Source organism: Rhinopithecus roxellana, chromosome 3 (genome assembly GCF_007565055.1).
Source record: "Rhinopithecus roxellana isolate Shanxi Qingling chromosome 3, ASM756505v1, whole genome shotgun sequence".
In the NCBI taxonomy this organism is placed as follows: Eukaryota; Metazoa; Chordata; class Mammalia; order Primates; family Cercopithecidae; genus Rhinopithecus; species Rhinopithecus roxellana.
The window spans coordinates 8886848-8906958 of NC_044551.1; the positions used below are offsets into that span (position 1 = coordinate 8886848).

Sequence of the window (20111 nt, forward strand, 5' to 3'; positions counted from 1 at the left end):
CCGTTTCTTGTTTAATTCTTCATTATCATCTTTGATTATATCTCTTTGTTCATCAATGTGAAAGTTTCTTTATGAAATAAACTTGGAAGTGAAATTACAGGGTTATAAGGTATGAGCACCTATAATTTTATCAAATGTTGCCACATTTATCCCCCAAAATGGTTGTCCCAACTTATACTTTAACCAACAGTATGTAAGAGTTCCCCAAATCCTTGACAACACCTGGCATTTCAGATGTTTTAGAATTGGTAATCCAATACGTATGAATGTCATTGAGAAATGACATTGAGAAATGTAGAAATATGTATTCTCTAATTATTTGAGAGATTTATAATCTTTCATATGTTTATTGGCTTGTGTCTGCTGTCTCTCAAATTGCTCCTACATTGTTTATTTCTTTCTGATTCAATTATTGATGTTATTTATTTAGTTAAGCTCATAATTTTTTCTTGGTTTTATGAATTAAAATAACCTCCCAATCTGTAGCTGGCCTTTTCATTTCATTTATGGGATCTTATGTAATACAGAAAATTTTTAATTTGAATATAATTTAATTTAATAAAATGTTTTCTTTATAGTTTGCAGTTTTTATGTCTTCTTCAGTAAGGCCTTACTAGTCTTAATGTTATAAAATATATTCATCTATATATTTTATAAGTTGTTAAATTTTGCTTTTCATATTTGGAAAGTGTTTATGTATGATGTGAATTTTAGATCTAATTTTAATGTATCCCTTTTTTATAGCCAGTTTCTCAGCACCTTTTATTTATTGAATACCTTTTTTTCCTACTGATTTGTGATGATGTCACTTTGGTCATATATTGAGTTCCTTGATAGGTCTAAGTTTTTCCTGAACTTTTTCCTCTGTTCTGTTGACATGTTTATTGTTTTAATTACCATCGCTGTATAATCTTGTTGGTTCAAAAAGCAATAATCCTCTTTAGTTCTACTGTAAAATTGTCTTGAAATTTTTTTTGGCACTTTAAGCTTCCAGATAAATTTTAGGATTTTTTTCAAGTTTCACAACAGCTTTGTTGATTTTTTATTAGACTTGCAATGAATGTATAGATTCATTTTCAGGAAATTGATGGCTCTATTATATTGAGTCTTTTCCATCATAAACATAGTGTATCTTCCCATGTTTAGTTCTTCTGTTATGTCACCCAATAAGTTTTATACTTTTTATCCACATAAGTCTTGCTCTTCTTCAGTTAGATTTATTCCTAAGTACCTTATTTTTGTTGTTGTTGCTATTGTTTTTTGTTACTTTTCCCATTGCTTTTGTTTAAGGAAGACCTTTTCTTTTATATATGAATTTTATATACAGGAACAATGCTGTACTGTCTTATTTGTTTTATTTTGAGGGTTTTTTTCCTTCTATTTTCCACAAGGACAAATGTACCAACTTAAAATAAATTTTGGAACCCAATTTGGAGATAAATCTGTCATTCCTCCCTAAACCTCAGTTAAAGACACGTCAGGAAAATTATTTTAAACTTAAGAAATATTTGGGCAGTGGCTTATGCCCATAATCCCTGCACTTTGGGACATTGACGTGGAAGGATTGCTTGAGCCTGGAAGGTCAAGGCTGCAGGGAGCCGTGGTCACATCACTGCACTCCAGCCTGGGCAACAGAGCAAGATGGTGTCTCAAAAAAAAAAAAAAATTAGTTCAGTAATCATTTGGTTATGCATTTCAGAATTGCTGTTTAATATCTTCCCGGTACCAGATACAGTGGTTGGTACTGAGGATTCAGTGATGAGCATGAGAGATGTGGTTCCTTCCACTTCGAATTTATAGCTTAGAAGAGACAAATTTTAAACACATGATTATGCTCAATCAATACATGATTATAAAATATTAAAAGCATTACTAGAGAAAAATGAAGGATGATGAAAAATTATAACATGGACATCCAGTTCACAATGGAGGGTCAAGAAGGTGTTCCCTGAAGAAATTTATATGTAAGCTAGGCTCTCAAGATAGATGTAAATTAGCTAGACATAACATGTAATTTTATGAAAACAGTATCTAGGGATTCTTTTCTTGTTTTTGTTTTTGTTTTTGTGAGATGGAGTCTCTCTCTGTCACCCACGCTGGAATGCAATGGCACAATCTCGGCTCACTGCAACCTCCACCTCCCGGGTTCAAGCGATTCTCCTGCCTCAGCCTCCTGAGTAACTAGGATCACAGGTGCGTGCCACCATGCCCAGCTAATTTTTTTTTTTTTTTTTTTTTTTGTATTTTTAGTGGAGACAGGGTTTCACCATGTTGGCCAAGCTGTTCTCGAACTCCTGGCCTCAAGAGATCTGCCCACCTTGGCCTACCCAAAGTGCTGGGATTACAGGCATGACCACATCTGGCCTATCTAGGGATTCTTTAGCTTTACTTACTATTTCAGATTCACAGATTGCTTCAATAATTGCCTTTTGCAGCATGTCCTTTTTTTCTCTCAATAGTTATAATTACCACTTGTTGACAGGAAGAAAGGAAGGGAGGAAGGGAAAGGAAGGAAATTTTGCAACTATTTTAAGACATAGCACTTCATTGCTGCTTTTTCCCAGTACAGATGACTGAAAGAGTTTTAGAAGGAAAAAAATTGGAGAAATTGAGTTGCCGACCACAACTCAATTTCTGGTGTCCTAGGGACTGCACTGCAAAGCTCATCACTCCCTCCTGGCAATGTTCAAATTCAAATATTAAAGAAAACTTTGGCAAAAGGGACACTTAGAAGTTAAGACTCAGCCACAACTCTGAACTCGGTGCTCTTTCAGTGAAAACAGAAATCTTGGGATTTACCCTTTCTCGGGGATTTCTCAGGGTCATAGCCTGCAGTTCATCTGGAGAAGAATCACAATCTCCAATCCAAAGACATCTATACAAGTCTCAGCTGGGCAAGGGGTGAATCTGAGGTTTGATTTATTCACCTGAAGGAATGAGAAGCACCTGGATCCTGCCTCATGAGCCTGGCTTGTTCCAACAGCCCTGCAAAGTTTATCAGAATGTGTAATTTCATCTCTATTTTTATTCAGGAAGAAAACATATGAAAAACTAAATGCCTTGACCTATATTGATTCTGAAAACAGAGAAGCATTTCAGTACAGGTGGCCACTTTTTCAACAAGAATTTGTACAATCCAAGGCTGGGCACTGTTGCTGTCCCTTAGCACCCGCCACCTCCAATGAAAGTGTGCTGAACCCATCTCAGATAGAACGGCTTTCCAAAGGCACTCCCAGATGCTACATTGTTCAAGCTAAGTCAGATAAATCTTAAACTATGTCCTAAACTATGCTGATCCCTGACACAGTCATAAGCAATTTTTATCGTCTACCCAAAATGTTTTACTCAGCCAATTATTGCAAAATTGCAAAAGATTATAAAGAGCCAGTAAAAAAAAATAGTTTATAGAGATGTAGCAACAATTAGCTTTATCTCCCTTCAGTCTCATACAAACAGCTGGGTTTGTATTGCAAACAGCAAAATAAATGAACAGGCCAATAAAGCCCGATCATCAGTTTCATGGGTCAAACATGTTTAAAGGCTGTTGAAATGTCTCATTCCAGGATGCACGCCCTTGATGCATGCGGTTTCTGGACGTCAAGTGGACACAGTGAAGCTGCTGTTGAAGATGGGAGCGAATATTAACATGCAGGATGCTTATGGCCGCACAAGTTTATGTCTGGCCACCTACCTGGTACTGATTTGTGTCTGTCATAGGGTCTAAGGAGCAGGGTAGGCTAAGGGTGTCATTATGGGGTCCCAGTTGCAAAGGAGCATTCTTGGATCTATGCAGCTGGCTAAAGGAGCTAGAACTTGAAGCTTTACTCCAATCATCTTCAACATTTATATCCCCACTTAGAGTTGGTTTCATGAATTTGGGCCATTTGGGATCTTCCTAACAATCCTCTAAGATAGAAGTTATATGGCCATTACGGAAACATTCTTTTCTATCTTAACAGCATTGGAATTTCTCTCAGGATATTTCTGGACACACTTGGTGCTTCTAAGAACAATCTCCCTAAATAACCCCAACAGGGTGGGAACACTGTGAAGATGCGGTTAACATCTGTGGGGTAGGATTGGTCGAGTAGAAGCTTGAGGCTGAGGAATGTGGAGAACAATGAGAACTGGGGAAGGTGGTGGGAGGGACTGGACAATAGAGAACAGGGGAGACATAGCAGGCTCTTAAAGGGACAACATCAAGCAGAGGACTCAGCCCACAATCAGGGTTCAATTTAACAACTGTGTAGTAATGCTAGTCCTCACCAGTAGAGAATTCGGCTCAGCATTTCCCAACATTAGAGCAAGCTTGGTTAAGCCTTACTGAAAATCCTCAAGACCCTCTCCTCTCAAACTCTTCCTGCAGTCCTTTTGGGAGGTCCTAGGGGTGCCTTGAGCCCATGTCAAACAACTCCTAACCACCACATGGAGGTCATCCTTTTTCTTCCTCTCCAGAGAGGTACCCAGAAATCTTCACTGTGACCACCATTGCTGCCAGTGCAGCTTCTTGCATTTGCTACAGCTTGCATTTGCTACTGCTGCCCACTGATGGTGGTGAATTCACTCTGGACCAGCCCCACTGAAGGTGTCCTGCTGAATTAAATCACTTCCCTTTCCCAAACACCACCCCCTTCTGCCATGAGCTGGCATAGATTGCAATGAAGCATTACCCAAGTCTTATAGAGATTTCCTTTAAAGCCTACTTTTTCATTTTCTATTTGTGCCCTCTCTGTAGAACTCACATGCAAATCTGGGAAGAAATTTTCAAACTGTGGTCCACAGATCTTTTGTGTAAATATCCCTTGTGGTGCTTGTTTCAAATGCAAGTGCCAGGCTGGTCCAATGGTAGAGGGTTATCAGAACTTATTCACATTAGTGTCGAATGCAGGTACCAGGGGTATACCCTAGACCTCCTGAGTCAGATACTCTGGGAGCAGGACTAGGGTAATTGGTGTTGGGGGAGTCTGCATGTTAAACAAACCTCCTTGGGAATTTTTTTATTTTCTTTTTTTTTTTTTTTTTTTTTTTGAGACAGAGTCTTACTTTGTCACCAGGCTGGAGTGCAGTGATGCGATTTCAGCTCACTGCAGCCTCCACCTCCTGGGTTCAAGCGATTCTCCTGCCTTAGCCTCCGGAGTAGCTGAGACTACAGGCGTGCACCATCACACCCAGCTAATTTTTGTATTTTTAGTAGAAACAGGGTTTCACCATGTTGGCCAGGATGGTCTCGATCTCTTGACCTCATGATCTGCCCATCTCAGCCTCCCAGGCAATTTTTAAAAACTTGCTCATCAAGTTTAAAAGCCACTGGTCTGTGCATATTAGCCGAAGTCCCATATCTCAGACAGACATATGGCTGTCCTCCTAGCCCCCTCCCTTCTAGCACATGCCTTAAGAACTGCTCTTGCTATGGACTTTTCCAGTGTCTGAGCTGAAGAAAAGAGAAAACTGGGATAAGGGGGTGGAGGAAGGGGATAGAAGGGGTTTCTAAAGTTGACGGCCACTAGCACATAGAATGTGGTGAAAGTAAACTGTCCCCCTTTCAAAGTTCAAAAATTCAAAATTTTACATTTCTTTGACTAGAGACTATGCAGGGGACTGGGAAGAAGTACTCCTCTAAATCACGGTGAATAACGATGGATACCCTTGGAGCCTAGAGAGTTGACACCTTTGCAGACAACTCTTTCTCGGAATATATTCTAAGCGGCTGCATGAGGAGAGTCTGCCAGCAGGACACCATGTGGTGCCACCTTTTAAATTCTGCCCCCATCTCCGTGTGGCTCCCCAAGGCAGGACCCTCCATCATTCTGCTGAGGCTCACGGGAAGTGGTTGTCCTGGGGACTGCACTGTGAAGCTCATCCCTCCCTCCTGGCAATGTTCAAATTCAAGAATTAAAGAAAAACTTCCCAAATGGGACACTTAGAAGTCAAGTCTCTGCCACAACTCTGAACTCAGTGTACAGAAAAACTTACTACAGATGTGTCAAACTCAAATAAAATATGTAGAGTTGAGGCTGGGCATGGTGGCTCACACCTGTAATCCCACCACTTTGGGAGGCCAGGAGGCTGGAGGATCACCTGAGGTCGGGAGTTCGAGACCAGCCTGACAAACATGGAGAAACCCCGTCTCTACTAAAAATACAAAATTAGCCGAGCATGGTGGTACATGCCTGTAATTCCAGGTGCTCGGGAAGCTGAGGCAGGAGAATCACCTGAACCCAGGAGGCGGAAGTTGGCGCCATTGTACTCTAGCCTGGGCAACAAGAGCAAAACTCCATCTCAAAAAAAAAAGAAAAAATAAAATAAATAAATATATATATATATATTATTTTATATATAATATAAAAATAGTATATATAATAGATATAAATATATAGAGAGAGAGAGATTAATCTCTACATTTAACGTATTATTTGATATGTAAGAATTGCAGCCAGGCATGGTGGCTCATGCCATTAATCCCAGCACTTTGGGAGGCTGAGGCAGACGGATCACCTGAGGTCAGGAGTTCGAGACCAGCCTGGGCAACATGGTGAAACCCTGCCTCTACTAAAAATACAAAACATAGCCAGGTGTGGTGGCGCATGCCTGTAGTCGCAGCTACTTGGGAAGCTGAGGCAGGAGAATCACTTGAACCCAGGAGGCGGAGGCTGCAGTGAATTAAGATCGTGCCACTGTACTCCAGCCTGGGTGACAGAGTGACACTGTCTCAAAAAACAAGGAAAAAAGAATTGCGATTCAGGGCATACACACACACCAGGTGGTCCTCGGTATGTCCAAAGAATGAAGAGGAAGCTGTAGGTTTTATTAGAAGGGGAAATGTTACATATTGTTTTTCTAGAAAGTTCATTGGCACTAGTCGAGTTTTGGGGAGCTGGCAAGCTCTGATTGGTAAGTGACCATGGTGGGTAAAATTCTTCTTTTTGTTGCAGCAGGTTTTTCGGAAGCCATTAGATAAAACAAGTTACTACAGGCAGTTTCAGCAGCCAGGCTTGCAGATAACTGCATTTTGGAGCAATGTTACGTGCCCGGCCTGCTTTTTCCCCTGACTTCTCAACTCTGGTTTAGTAGTTGGATACAACAAGAAGGACCCAATTCAAATGATCAAATTTCACAAGTGTGCGACATTGGTTAGGCAAATCACTGTATCTCTTTGTGCTTTCTCCTTCATTTGTAACATGTAATAAAAATAAAAAAAATTCCCATCACAGCTGAAGAATAAACACTGGGGGAATCAGCCAGCACATAGTAGGAATAAAACTCATTTCTTGGTTCTTAATAGTGACTGACCAAGTGTTTCAGAGAGTATATTCAATGGTTTTTCTTCTTTTCATCTTCAGGAAAAAAAAAATCAGAAAACCATTGACACACACAGAGTTCCAGGAAATGTTGCAATGATTTTTAAAAGTGTTTCAAACTTTCCCTCACCAAAAGATCTGCTTTTCAAAAACTGTAAATCTTTGGCAACTCTAAAATTTGCCCAGCATGCCTGTCTTTTGGGTCTCTGGGTCTAATTTCTCCTTTTAATCTGAGAACTTGATGATTTAGACATTAACAACTAAAAACAGATTTAATGCATCAGTAAGCCATGACTCAAGACTGGAAATGCCAGAAAAATACTTGCTTCTACTTAAGACTTAGATATTAATAGTCAATTCTGCAAAATCATAGTCAATATTTATACTCTGAGTTTTGATGCATTTTTGTTGATTTTCCTTCCAGACTTCAGAACCAAAATGTTATTTTCTCATCATTATCTTCCTTCTTCTCCATGCATTTATTAACATGTTAATTTTTTTTTTTTTTTTTTTTTTTTTTTTTTGAGACGGAGTCTCGCTCCGTCGCCCAGGCTAGAGTGCAGTGGCGCGACATCAGCTTACTGCAAGCTCCATCTCCCAGGTTCACGCCATTCTCCTGCCTCAGCCTCCCGAGTAGCTGGGACTACAGGCACCTTCCACCACGCCTGGCTAATTTTTTGTATTTTTAGTAAAGATGGGGTTTCATCGTGTTAGCCAGGATGGTCTCAATCTCCTGATCTTGTGATCCTCCTGCCTCGGCCTCCCAAAGTGCTGGGATTACAGACGTGAGCCACCGCGCCCGGCCAACATTTTGATTTTTATTGCTTTCAATGTAAGGAGGAAATATCTTCAGTCATCTTTCTCATTTTACTGGATAATTCTGAGGTTTACCTAGACACGAACGTAGGAAGATGGGAAGCCTGCTTCTGAACAAAATAGAGGGTTATCCTATTATTCTTCATAATAATAATTTCATCTATTTTAAGTCTACTTATAATTGGGCAAGTAACCCAAGCCATTCTGGATGAATGTGGAAGACATCCTCTTTAGCACGCAAGCCAAACTTGGTTATCAATAGGTATGGGTCAGTTAAAGTAGCATGGGAGGGAGGGCTAGCCTGAAATTATACCTGCCCTTTGAAATGGGAGAGACAATGAGAAGATGACCCAGCAGTAAGTATTGACCAAGGATGTAACAAGCATGAGGTGTGGCCATATCAGGTCTCAATCTAGACAATTGTAGACAGCAGGTTTCAGCAGTTCACATAAAGTTCTTGGGGAATTTACAGGTGGATAAAACATAGCAATGGGAAACCTTTGGAAGGTGCTGGTGATGCCTTATATTTAGGGATTCAAGCTTTCAGCATCAGAAAGATCAGTCAACAAGCTGGCAGGGTCCCAGCCATTGCAGTAGAGCTCAGGTTAGACTTCTAGGCACTGGGAGGGGGACTGACTTGAATAGGCAAGGTGCTGTCCTTGTGGTTACTAGAAAAGGAGCTTGCAATAGAGGACCAAGGCCCATTTATCATGCAGTCTGAGCTTATACGTATAATACCAGTGAGTGGCCCTAGAAATGGGGAGGGGGAGATGGAGAGATTCTAAGGTCAGTCTGCATCTAAAGGGTAAAGGTCCTCCCATAAACCTGGGAATCTGTACCTCAAGACCTTCGGTCCTCTGTTGAGGCATCTAAGATGGAGTTGCAGTTCTTAACCACTTCAAGTCAAATAAAATATGTGTTTAGCCAAACCAGAGAAGGGGGAAAAAATCTAGAGAAAGTTTGTTGGACCGTGTTACGTGAGCTTCTGTTATATAATGATGTGGTTGCTCTTGTATTTCAGGGCTGGCTTGAAGGCTGTGTGAGTCTACTCAGAAATGGTGCCAAGCACAATATCCCAGATAAAAATGGCCGCCTGCCACTGCATGCTGCCACTGCTGAGCCCAATGTGAGGTAAGTGGCCAGGTTTACATGATGCTCAAGTTGGGAGCGACTCAACTTCTATGAGAAGGTCATCTAATCCATCCCTCTGTGGCTGATAAAAAGAAAAAGAAAACCATCTTTTTTTTTTTTTAAGTTGCAGCAGATAGGACCACAACAAAATATTCTAGAATAATCTCAAACTGTCTCTTCCTACTTCAATAAAAGTTTTATCTCCTAATCTTTAAGAAGATATGCTGTTGGTCATCATCAGAATTCATATATTCATTCATTCCATTAATCAGTAAGTCAATTATGCATTCAACAACTATTTTTTGGGCACATATTATGGACCAAAGACTGTTCTAGTCCTTTGAAGTTTCACGGTAAATAAAACAGAGTCTCTGATGTCACAGAGCTTATATTCTAGTGAAGCTCTTGAGCATACCAGTTAACAAATAAATAAGATCATTAATAGTGACAAGGGCTATGAAGAAAATTAATAGGGCAAAAGAGCAGTGACTGGGCAGAAAGGTTAATGTCTAAACCCAGGGCAATGCCAGCCTTTAGGAGCTGGGAGGAGGCAAAGGAGCCAGCAGCAGGGAGACCAGGGAGTTAGAAGGAAACCAGAAGTGTGTGCACCTAAAAGCCCTGTGAAAAAATACACTCGAGTAAATTGGATGATCAAGAAGGCCACCTTTTTGTAAGATAACTGAGCAACGAAGGAAAAGGTTTTGTCCGTACCAAGGGTAGCTTCTCCATTCCTCTGTGTCTACATGGCCTCAGTTCCCATTCTTTAGGAAGCTCCTCAGAGCAGCTGCTAACAGAATTTCTACTATGGAATCAGTAACATGGTGGACATTTTCTGCTCTGCAAGAACATGCCTCTGACAGGAATTGAACATTTCCAAGCCTAGGTCATAGGCCAGCAGCACAAGGAGTGTATTCTATATGCTTCACCCTCTCAACTCTGTGTCCAGAACTAAAACCTGAAGCTCTGTCTGGGTTGAGAAGCCCAAGGCCATAATCTTCCAGGCTGAGGAATAACAAGATTTCTTTACTTCAATCTCTTTTACAGTAAAATAAAAGGTCTTGGGAAATTCCAGGACTATTCCCAAGACTTGACTCTTATTATATTGGACTATGTCCAGAAATAACAGAAAACTAGGATTTACCCAAAGCCCGACAAAACAAGGATGTTTAGAGAAGAAACAGCAAACCCAGACAGTTAACAATCAATAGACACCAAGAGGGTATGACTCCCTCTTGATGAATTAGGAAAAACAAAAAAAAAGAATGACCCCACAAAAATACTTAGTCACAAAATCATACTGTTTTCCCAAGAGTGGTATTTAGAAAATAAGTTTAAAATGTACCTTTTCTGTTTCTTCTGTCTTAATTTACTCCACATAATTGCTTTTACTTGCCTCACTCAGAGTGGTCATTTCAAAACCTATTAGCTAATCCTGGAAGATTTAAAAAGCCCATTTAAGTTATGGTAATCATAGCTATTGTAACACATAAAATCCAAAGCTTCAGTGTTTTAACACAATAAAAATTATTTCTGGCTGGGTGCCATGGCTTACGCCTGTAATCCCAGCACTTTCGGAGGCCGAGGCAGGTGGATCACCTGAGATGAGGAGTTCGAGACCAGCCTGACCAGCATGGCAAAACCCCATCTGTACTAAAACTACAAAAATTAGCCAGATGTGGCGGTGAGTGCCTGTAATCCCAGCTACTCGGGAGTCTGAAGCAGGATAATCGCTTGAACCCAGGAGGCAGATGTTGCAGTGAGCTGGGTTCACACCACTGCACTCCAGGCTGGGCGACAAAGCGAGTCTTCGTCTCAAAGAAAAAAAAAAATTTTATCAGACATGTAACCATCCAATGTAGGGGGGTGGTGGGTGGCTCGCTGCCACATGGCGATTCAAGGACCCAAGCTTCTTCCATTCTATAGCACCTTCATCCCCTAAGAGCACAGAATGTCCCTCATTCAGCCTGCAGACGGGGAAAGAGGAGCACAGTAGTCCCTCCTCACCCTGGAGGGGATACGTTCCAAGACCCACATGGATGTCTGAAACCTCAGACAGTGCCAAAGTCTATATATGCTATGTTTTTTCCTATACATACATACCTATAAAATTTAACGTATAAATTAGGCACAGTAAGAGATTAACAACAATAACAATAAAATAGAACAATTATAACAATATGCCAGTATCACTACTCTTGCACTTTGGGGCCACTGCTGAGTAAAATAAGAGTAGCATGAACACAGTGCTGCGATACAGCGACAGGCGATCCGTTAACCGAGGTGGCTCCTAAGTGACTAATGAGAGCAGAGTGTAGTTAGCGGCAGATTTCATCATTCTATTCAGAATGCCGCACAATATAAAACATGAATTGTTTATTTCTGGAATTTTTCATTGAATGTTTTTGAACCACAGTGAACTGTGGGTAACTGAAATAATGGAAAGCGAAACCGCAGATTAAGCAGGGACTACCCTATAAAGAAGCCACACTCAGTTCTTTAAAACCTCAGCCTGCAAATGACACAATTCACTTCTGCTCATATTCCATGAATAAGGACTAGTCATTCGACCACATCTGGTTGTAAGGTGCTCTGGGGAATATAGTTTCTAGCCAGGAATCCACCTCCCAACAATGCCTCCAATCCAGGAAAGGGGGACAAGGATTTTGGTGAAAAGCTCGCTGTCTCTGCTCTTAACCCATTGCACCTGAGGGATAAACTAAGCCTTGTCAGTCAAAATTACATTCAATGTCACTTGAATCAGTTGATTAGGTTCATCCTCTGAAATCACTACAATAACAAATTGAAAATCAACCCAAGTGTACTTCCTCTTTGTGGACTTGTATTTCTATTTCTTATTATGCTTTCCAGTACTCCTCAACTCTTGAGGATCTACGTTAAGTTGCTGTAACTAGGAGAGCAGACAGTCGTGGCTTCCCTCTCTTGAAACTGTACTTAATGGCCCAGCCACCACCCTTGGATGAGTTGAAATAAGAAAAATAAACATCCTTCTGCGTGCAGATGAGTAGTTAGTTATATTGTCCTAAAAAGCCCTTCACTGATTCTGAAAGATAAAATTCTGCTTTAGTTATGGCAATGCTAGCTGCTTTAACTAATAATCCCCCAAAGTTAAGATTGACTATTCCAAAACCAAAATTGTTATATCTAGTAAATGCTCTGCAAAGATGAATTGGGTTAAGTCCTAACAACCCATACAGCAAATCAAATACAGTTACATGCTGCATAATGACATTTCAGTTAGTGGCAGTTCGCATGTGTAATGACGGTCCTATAAGATAATTATATCAGCTGGGCGCGGTGGCTCAAGCCTGTAATCCCAGCACTTTGGGAGGCCAAGACGGGCGGATCACAAGGTCAGGAGATCGAGACCATCCTGGCGAACACGGTGAAACCCCATCTCTACTAAAAAATACAAAAAAACTAGCCGGGAGAGGTGGCAGGCGCCTGTAATCCCAGCCACTTGGGAGGCTGAGGCAGGAGAATGGCATGAACCCGGGAGGCGGAGCTTGCATTGAGCTGAGATCCGGCCACTACACTCCCGCCTGGGCGGCAGAGCGAGACTCCCTCTCAAAAAAATAATAATAATAATAATAAGATAATTATATCATATTTTTACTGTACCTCTTCTATGTTTACATATGTAAATACACTGTGTTGCAATTGCCTACAGTGTTTAGTACAGTCACATGCTGTGCGTATTTGTGGCCTAGAAGCAATAGGCTCTACCATATAGCATAGGTGTGTAGTACGCTCTACCATCTAGGTTTCTGTGATACACTCTAAGATGTTCACACAACGATAAAATCACCTAACGACACATTTCTCAGAAAGTATTCCCACCACTAAATGATGCATGACTGTGGTTTGGTTACCTACAGAATATTTGGAAACTAGTTTGCCCTAAAGGATTCCCTATGGAATTACATTGTTAAAATTACATATTTTATAGTTGTTTGAGAAATTTTAGGTCCACAGCAGAGTTTGATACAACTGCATTAAACGTTTAAAGTAGAAACCGACCAACCCATGCCGTGTTGTAGAGAAGCTGGGCTTCAGTCACTCATCTGTTTGTGTCAGCCTGAACTCAGAACTGTTTTTTTGAGGAAAAAAAAAACAAAAACAGAAAAAAAACTTGACCTGGCTCATGGGTACTTCCTAATCCCACAACCAGACTGGGGAAGGCAGCAATCTTCTACTAGGTCACACAAGGCTCTTTGCTCAATTTTCTTTTCTTTTTTTTTTTTTTTTTTTTTTGAGACAGTGTCTCGCTCTGTCACCCAGGCTGGAGTGCAGTGGCCGGATCTCAGCTCACTGCAAGCTCCGCCTCCCGGGTTCACGCCATTCTCCTGCCTCAGCCTCCTGGGTAGCTGGGACTACAGGCGCCACCACCTTGCCCAGCTAGTTTTTTGTAGTTTTTAGTAGAGACGGGGTTTCACCGTGTTAGCCAGGATGGTCTCGATCTCCTGACCTCGTGATCCGCCCGTCTCGGCCTCCCAAAGTGCTGGGATTACAGGCTTGAGCCACCGCGCCCGGCCCTGCTCAATTTTCTTAAGTAGACATAACCTTGGCCGACCACTAAAACATATAGGTTTGCATTTAATGTACAACAGTGATGATGATGATGATAATGTTGGTTATTTACCATGTTCAGAGCAAAATTCGAAGTGCTTTTGGGGTATTAGCTAATCTAATCCTTACTACACCTCTATAGGTAATATTTCTATCCCCATTTTACAGAATTGAGGCACAGAAAAAATAATGAATTACCCACTGCATATGTAAAGGTGATCTGCCCAGTGGGTCTGCTGTGTTTCTGAGACCTACTATTGTGGACCTTGTAAAATTTATTTTAATGGCCATATTTTGACATTAAGCCCTTGGCCTCCATTGAGAAACGTTATAAGAAACAGTCTTACAAAACTTACTGGCTCATCATTCATTAGCACCCTGAAAACTTCTATATGAGAAACCACAAGAAATATTTCTACTAAAGAAGGAATTGCTGTGCTGCTTCTGATAAATCATTTTTTATTTTTACTATACAGACACTGTGACTTCAGAGCACGTTTCTTTCTTTATATATTTAGAAAATTCAAAACTCAGTTTGTGTCCCGCCTCTGGCGTATATGTAGGACTATAGATCATGTCTTTTTTTTTTCCTACCCTTGTTTTCTCTTCGTCTTGTTTCTTCACTCATTATCTTATTTTACAATATCTGAGAACAATCTAAAATCCTTGAAGGGACCAGGCATGGTGGCTCACACCTGTAATCCCAGTGCTTTGGGAGACGGAGGCAGGAGGATAACTAGAGGCCAGCTTAGGCAACATAGTGAGGCTTCATTTCTAAAAATGATTTTTTTTTAAATTAGCCAGGCATAGTGGTGTGCTCCTGTAGTTCTAACTATTCAGGAGGCTAAGACTGGAATATTGCTTGAGCCCAGGAGTTCGAGGCTGCGGTGCACTTTGATCGTGCCATTGTAATCCAACCTGGGCAACAGCACAAGACAGGAAGGGAAGGAAGGAACGGAGGGAGGGAGGGAGGGAGGGAGGGAAGGAGGGAAGGAAGGAAAGAGAGAGGAAGGAAGGAAGGAAGGAAGGAAGGAAGGAAGGAAGGAAGGAAGGAAGGAAGGAAGGAAGGAAGGAAGGAAGGAAGGAAGGAAGGAAAGAGAGAGGAAGGAAGGGAGGGAAAAGAAAAGAAATCCCTGAACCGTGGCCAGGAGTGCCAGCTCATGAGTATGAGTCAGACTGACTGAGTTTAAATCTGGCTCCAGCTCTTATTCTCTTGGGCAAGTTAACATGTCAAGGCTCAGCTTCCCCTTGACATAAGTACTATATATTTTTTTCTTTCTTTCTTTCTTTTTCTTTCTTTTTTTTTTTTTTTTTTTTTTTTTTGAGACAGAGTTTCACTCTTGTTGCCCAGGTTGGAGTGTAAAGGCATGGTCTTGGCTCACCACAACCTCCAGCTCCTGGGTTCAAGCAATTCTCCTGCCTCAGCCTCCTGAGTAGCTGGGATTACAGACATGCACCACCATGCCAGGCTAATTTTGTATTTTTAGTAGAGATGGGGTTTCTCCATGTTGGTCAGACTCGTCTCGAATTCTCAAACTGAGGTGATCCATCCACCTCAGCCTCCCAAAGTGCTGGGATTACAAGCGTGAGCCACTACACCTGGCGAAATAAGTACTATTTAATATATTATTCCTGCTCACTTCACAGGGAAGTAGGCAGAAGTAAATGAGAAAATGTATGGAAACACTGAACTCAGTACCTAGTACTTTGTCCATGTTCAGAAAGTGTTGGTGATGATGGGGTGATGATATTAATGATAATGTTGATGGTCATCCATGATGATGATGGTGGAAGACAGAAAGAAACACCACAAACATCGTAAGAAGCTAAGGAATGAAACACTACTACTGCCACCCCACTGGTGCTCATCCTGGCCTTCTTTACCTCAGCACACTCAGGTCCACAAAAATGTGTGCACAGACACATTTGTGTCTGTGTAAATGTAATGGCTCATGTAAATGCAGTCCCATGTAAATGCATGTAAATGCAGTCCTGCATCCTACTGCCGGGCACACACATTTACTGCAAAGGTTGTTGGGGTATGTTGTACGTGTGGATCTATGCACACCTTTGTAAGTCGGCATATGTCTGCATTTTCCCCTAATCATAAACAGTATGTACAGGCCACAGGTTTTTATACTGATTTTAAATCTGCTAACACTTAGATTTCCAAACAGCAAGCTCCTTCTACTGGGTGCTCACTGGAGGTTATTCAGAGAGAAGCCTCAAACCAAAGCTGCTTATAAACAAGCCAAGGGACGCTTCAATTAGTCCTTTGCCTCCAGAGGGATTTTAGTGCTCACATGGAAACAACTCCTGAACAAACCCATCAGTTTGAATCTGCATCCTTAGCTAAACACCCACTCAGTGGGGATGGAGGCTGATGCAGGGGTAAGTGGTTTATAATTATGAACATGAAGGCACATTGGGTTTACAAAAGCAAAGACGCACAGGTTTCCTCTCATGATTCCCCTTCCTGCTTTGAACCTCTGCTGCTCAGCAGGTCCAAGTTTTTCTCCCTTTCAGCATCCCAAGGCTTTTCTTGCTTCCTTGGCTGGGACATTCAGAGGGCGCTGGTATGAAAGAGGGGGCATGATCATTAAAACAAAGCTCCAAAGAGAACAGAGTTGTGTTTGTACAACGCTGCACATGCTAGTGTTGGAAGGCAAGCAGCAATTTTCTCTGAAAGCAGCCACGGGGCTCTCTGAAGGTCTTTTTATGGTCTCCATGACTACTGGCAGACTTTTTTTTCCTCCCTGTCAGAGTGCCAGCCACTCTGCCTCTTTTCATCACTCTTGACTGCAGCCCAAAGGAGGAAGAAAATCATTTCCTTGGGGTCCTGTTCTCTCGTTACCAGATGTTGTGTTCTGACCTGCGGTGGATGTCTCACTGCAGCACGCTCTCATACAGCAGCTCCAGGGACAGGAAGGGGAGACGGCTGGTTGTGGGACCATTTTTTCCCACCTGTCACTGGGCTGGCCAGCTCCAGGGCTGGGAGTATCCAGAGGGGCCAGCGAAACTGGAAAGCTCACAGGGATGAGTTGTCCCCAGGATGCTTCTAGCTGATCCTTCTCTGAGACTCACCATTCACTTAATGGTAATCAGTGGAGACCTAGAAAATAGAAGGTAGGAGCTATTAAAAATTAATCATTATATAGAATTTTTTTTTTGAGACGGAGTCTCAAGCGCTGTTGCCCAAGCTAGTGTGCGGTGGCATGTTCTCAGCTCCCTGCAACCTCTGCCTCCCAGAATGTAGCAATTCTCCGACCTCAGCCTCTCTAGTAGCTGGAATTACAGGTGCCCACCATCATGCCTGGCTAATTTTTCTATTTCTATTACAGACAGGGTTTCACCATGTTAGCCAGGCTGGTCTCAAACTCCTGACCTCAGTTGATCTGCCCACCTTGGCCTCCCAAAGTGCTGGGATTACAGGCAGGAATAAGCCACCGCACCTGGCCATATAAAATTTTATTATGGCATGTAAGGGCTATTCCAAGTGCTTCGTGTGCATGGACTCGAAGTCACGACAGATCTTGAAGTAGGTATTATTCTCTGCATTTTATGGATAAGAAAAGGTAGGCTCTGGGAGCTAGCCCAAAGTCACTGGCTGGTTGGCATGGAGCAGGGATTCTAACAGCGGCAGTCTGGCCCCAGCCTCAGTGCTCTTATGACTCACCGCCTGTCTGGGACTGCTCTTGCTAGGGTCCAAGCCTGCTGTCCTGGCACTTGAGATGAGATGGGTCTTACATCACTGCCTCGGAGATCCGAGGACAGGAGGGAGTCTGAACTGGGCTGATGGGATGTGGAAGGACTCCTGGGCCATGGTAACACAAAACAAGAGCTCAGAGGAAGCACAACAGAGGGCTGAAAATCATCTGGAAATTGAGATAGATGCTGGACAGGTATGTCGCAGGTGACCTCCATACCATGGAACAGCAAGGAAGCCCCAGGTTGGCAATGGGACACCTGGTTTCTGGTTCAGGCTGGATCACCAAGCCACTATATGGTGGTCTTGGCAAGCCAGGAAGGGCCTCAGGTTCTTTATTCTCAAAACATGTGAGAGAGAGCCAGAGCCAGAGTGAGGGCAAGAATGCAGGAGAGGGCCTTGATCTGTCTATTTGTGTCCAGCTTTGACGATCAATGGGTCTCAGAGACTTCACAGTCAAATGGAGTTGGGCCACATAGATCGTCACGTATCAGTCAGAGCCATGACAGAGAAGACATGGGAATTAAAGGGTGGCAACTGGAGAAAGTCTAGGGAAAGACTAAACTTGGCCAACAAGGCTGGATAGGGTGATTCACACCTCTAATCCCAGCACGTCGGGAAGCTGAGGATCATTTGAGTTCAGGAGTTCAAGACCAGCCTAGGCAACATGGTGAAACCCCCCCTCTCTACTAAAAACACAAAAAGTTAGTTGAGCGTGATAGTGCACACCTGTAATGCAAACTACTCTGAAGGCTGAGGCAGGGGGATGGATCACTTCAGCCCAGGAAGTCCAGGTTGCAGTGAACTGTGATTGCACCATTGCACTCCAGCCTGGGTGACAGAGTGAGACCCCGTCTCAAAAAAAAAAAAAAAAAAATGACCAAAAATTGACCAACAAGAGATGATGGATGATGCTCTAACCCCCTCCCCCACCCCCACTTTTCCCAAAAGAGCAGGAAAATGTTATCACTCTCTAGACCTAAAGGGGCAAGGAAGGGGCAGTTACTGGAACCTTCTGAGAGCTGCAGTGGTAGCTTAGCTGTAGGCGAGGGGCCACCTGGCAAGAACTGAGGCCTTTGGTAGAGAAATACAATTATTGCCAGAAAGGGAGCTGGCTTCTCTCCCTCCTCCTACCGGTTCCCCCACTAGCAAAACCCAATAGGAAGCCAAGGGCAAGGGAGCCTGGTTGATGCTGTCCCAGAGGACAGCCTCAGAGCAGGGCAGTGTAGAGAAGAGAATGGCTTTGAAAGCCAAATAGAGAACTATCTAGGCACAGGGTTCATCCCACAACCTTGGGAGTCCACCCAGGATGTGACAAGAGGTCTTGCTCTTCCTACCCTCATTCTAACCTGGTCAGAGCCCGCGGAAGACCCTGTCTGGCCACAGATAATCTCTGTCCGTTCAGGGTTAACCGAGGATAACCACACTGGACCATGGCTGACCTCCTACCTTGCCCTTCCCTCGTCCCCCAGTCCCTCAGACCAAATGAGCCCTAGAGAGTAAACAATGGCCAATAATGAGACAGAGAGGACAGAAAGGAAAGAGAGAAAGGAGAAGCACAGTCACCAGTTAAGCCCTGCCCCCACTTACAAAGAAGCTACAGGGAAATATATCCATTGGTGAAATAATTGCAAAGATAAAAATTGTGTGACCCAAAATGCAATTATTTTTATATGTCTTCCTACCAAAGGCTACATCTAGAATTCAGAGAGCATAAAAGAGATGTACTGTATGCAGTCATAGCCACTGTCCCTTTAGAGTATGTGACCCAGGGTCTTTCTGCCTGTTGGATCACTCGATCCTTTACACCACTGAATTGCTACCCCTCTGATATACATGAGGATACAGAAACTCAGATTGTGCAGTAGTGAGGTCAGAATTAAATCTCAGCATTGTCCTGGCTCCCCAAAAGACTATGATAAAACCAGATTGAAACCACAGGTTTCCTAGTTATTTCACCTCCACCGCAAATAACCAGAAGTCCATCTCTATTTAAGCTCTCTGTGTATTACATTTCCTACTAAGGCAATATGATTAGTGGATCTTTCTTTTCTTCTATTGTAACTAACAATTTAATACTTAGGGCTTTAGATGTCTTCCAAGCCGAGAGACGATAAAGATTTGATTGGAGAAGAGACTAAACAATTTCATTTTACAAATAATTCTTCCAAAGGCAATTTCTGAATTTCCTCCATTGACTGCACATACACTATTCTTTATCATCTTGATAAGTATCCATTCATTAATTCATTCAGCACCTTTCTCAATTGTTTCCAAACCTGGCTGTTTACCAGAATTTCCTGAATAGCTTTTTTAAAACAGTAGAAGCTAGGCTTCTCTCCAGACCTATTGAGTTAGAAACCCTGAGTACAGAGTCCAGGTATTTGTGGTTTAAAAAAAAAAAAAATCTCCCCAGGCAATTCTGAGATGGAGCCAGGGTTCGAACTTCTGGGGTTAAGTGCTCTAGAAATAACAGCATGTTCCAGACATGCTCTATATGTTGTATGCATATTAACTCATTTAATCCTCACACTGAGCTGTGTGATAGGTAGTTTTTATCACTCCTATGTCAC

General features: G+C 42.3%; 1 protein-coding gene across 1 annotated transcript in view; it reads left to right on the top strand.

Moving 5' to 3' along the window:
• ANKRD55 (ankyrin repeat domain 55) overlaps nt 1-20111 on the top strand; it is a 129678-nt gene that overhangs the window by 47319 nt on the left and 62248 nt on the right. The window contains exons 4-5 of the mRNA XM_010386462.2: nt 3564-3694; nt 9136-9245. Coding sequence (XP_010384764.1) covers nt 3564-3694; nt 9136-9245 — 241 coding nt within the window. The remainder of the gene's footprint in view (nt 1-3563; nt 3695-9135; nt 9246-20111) is intronic.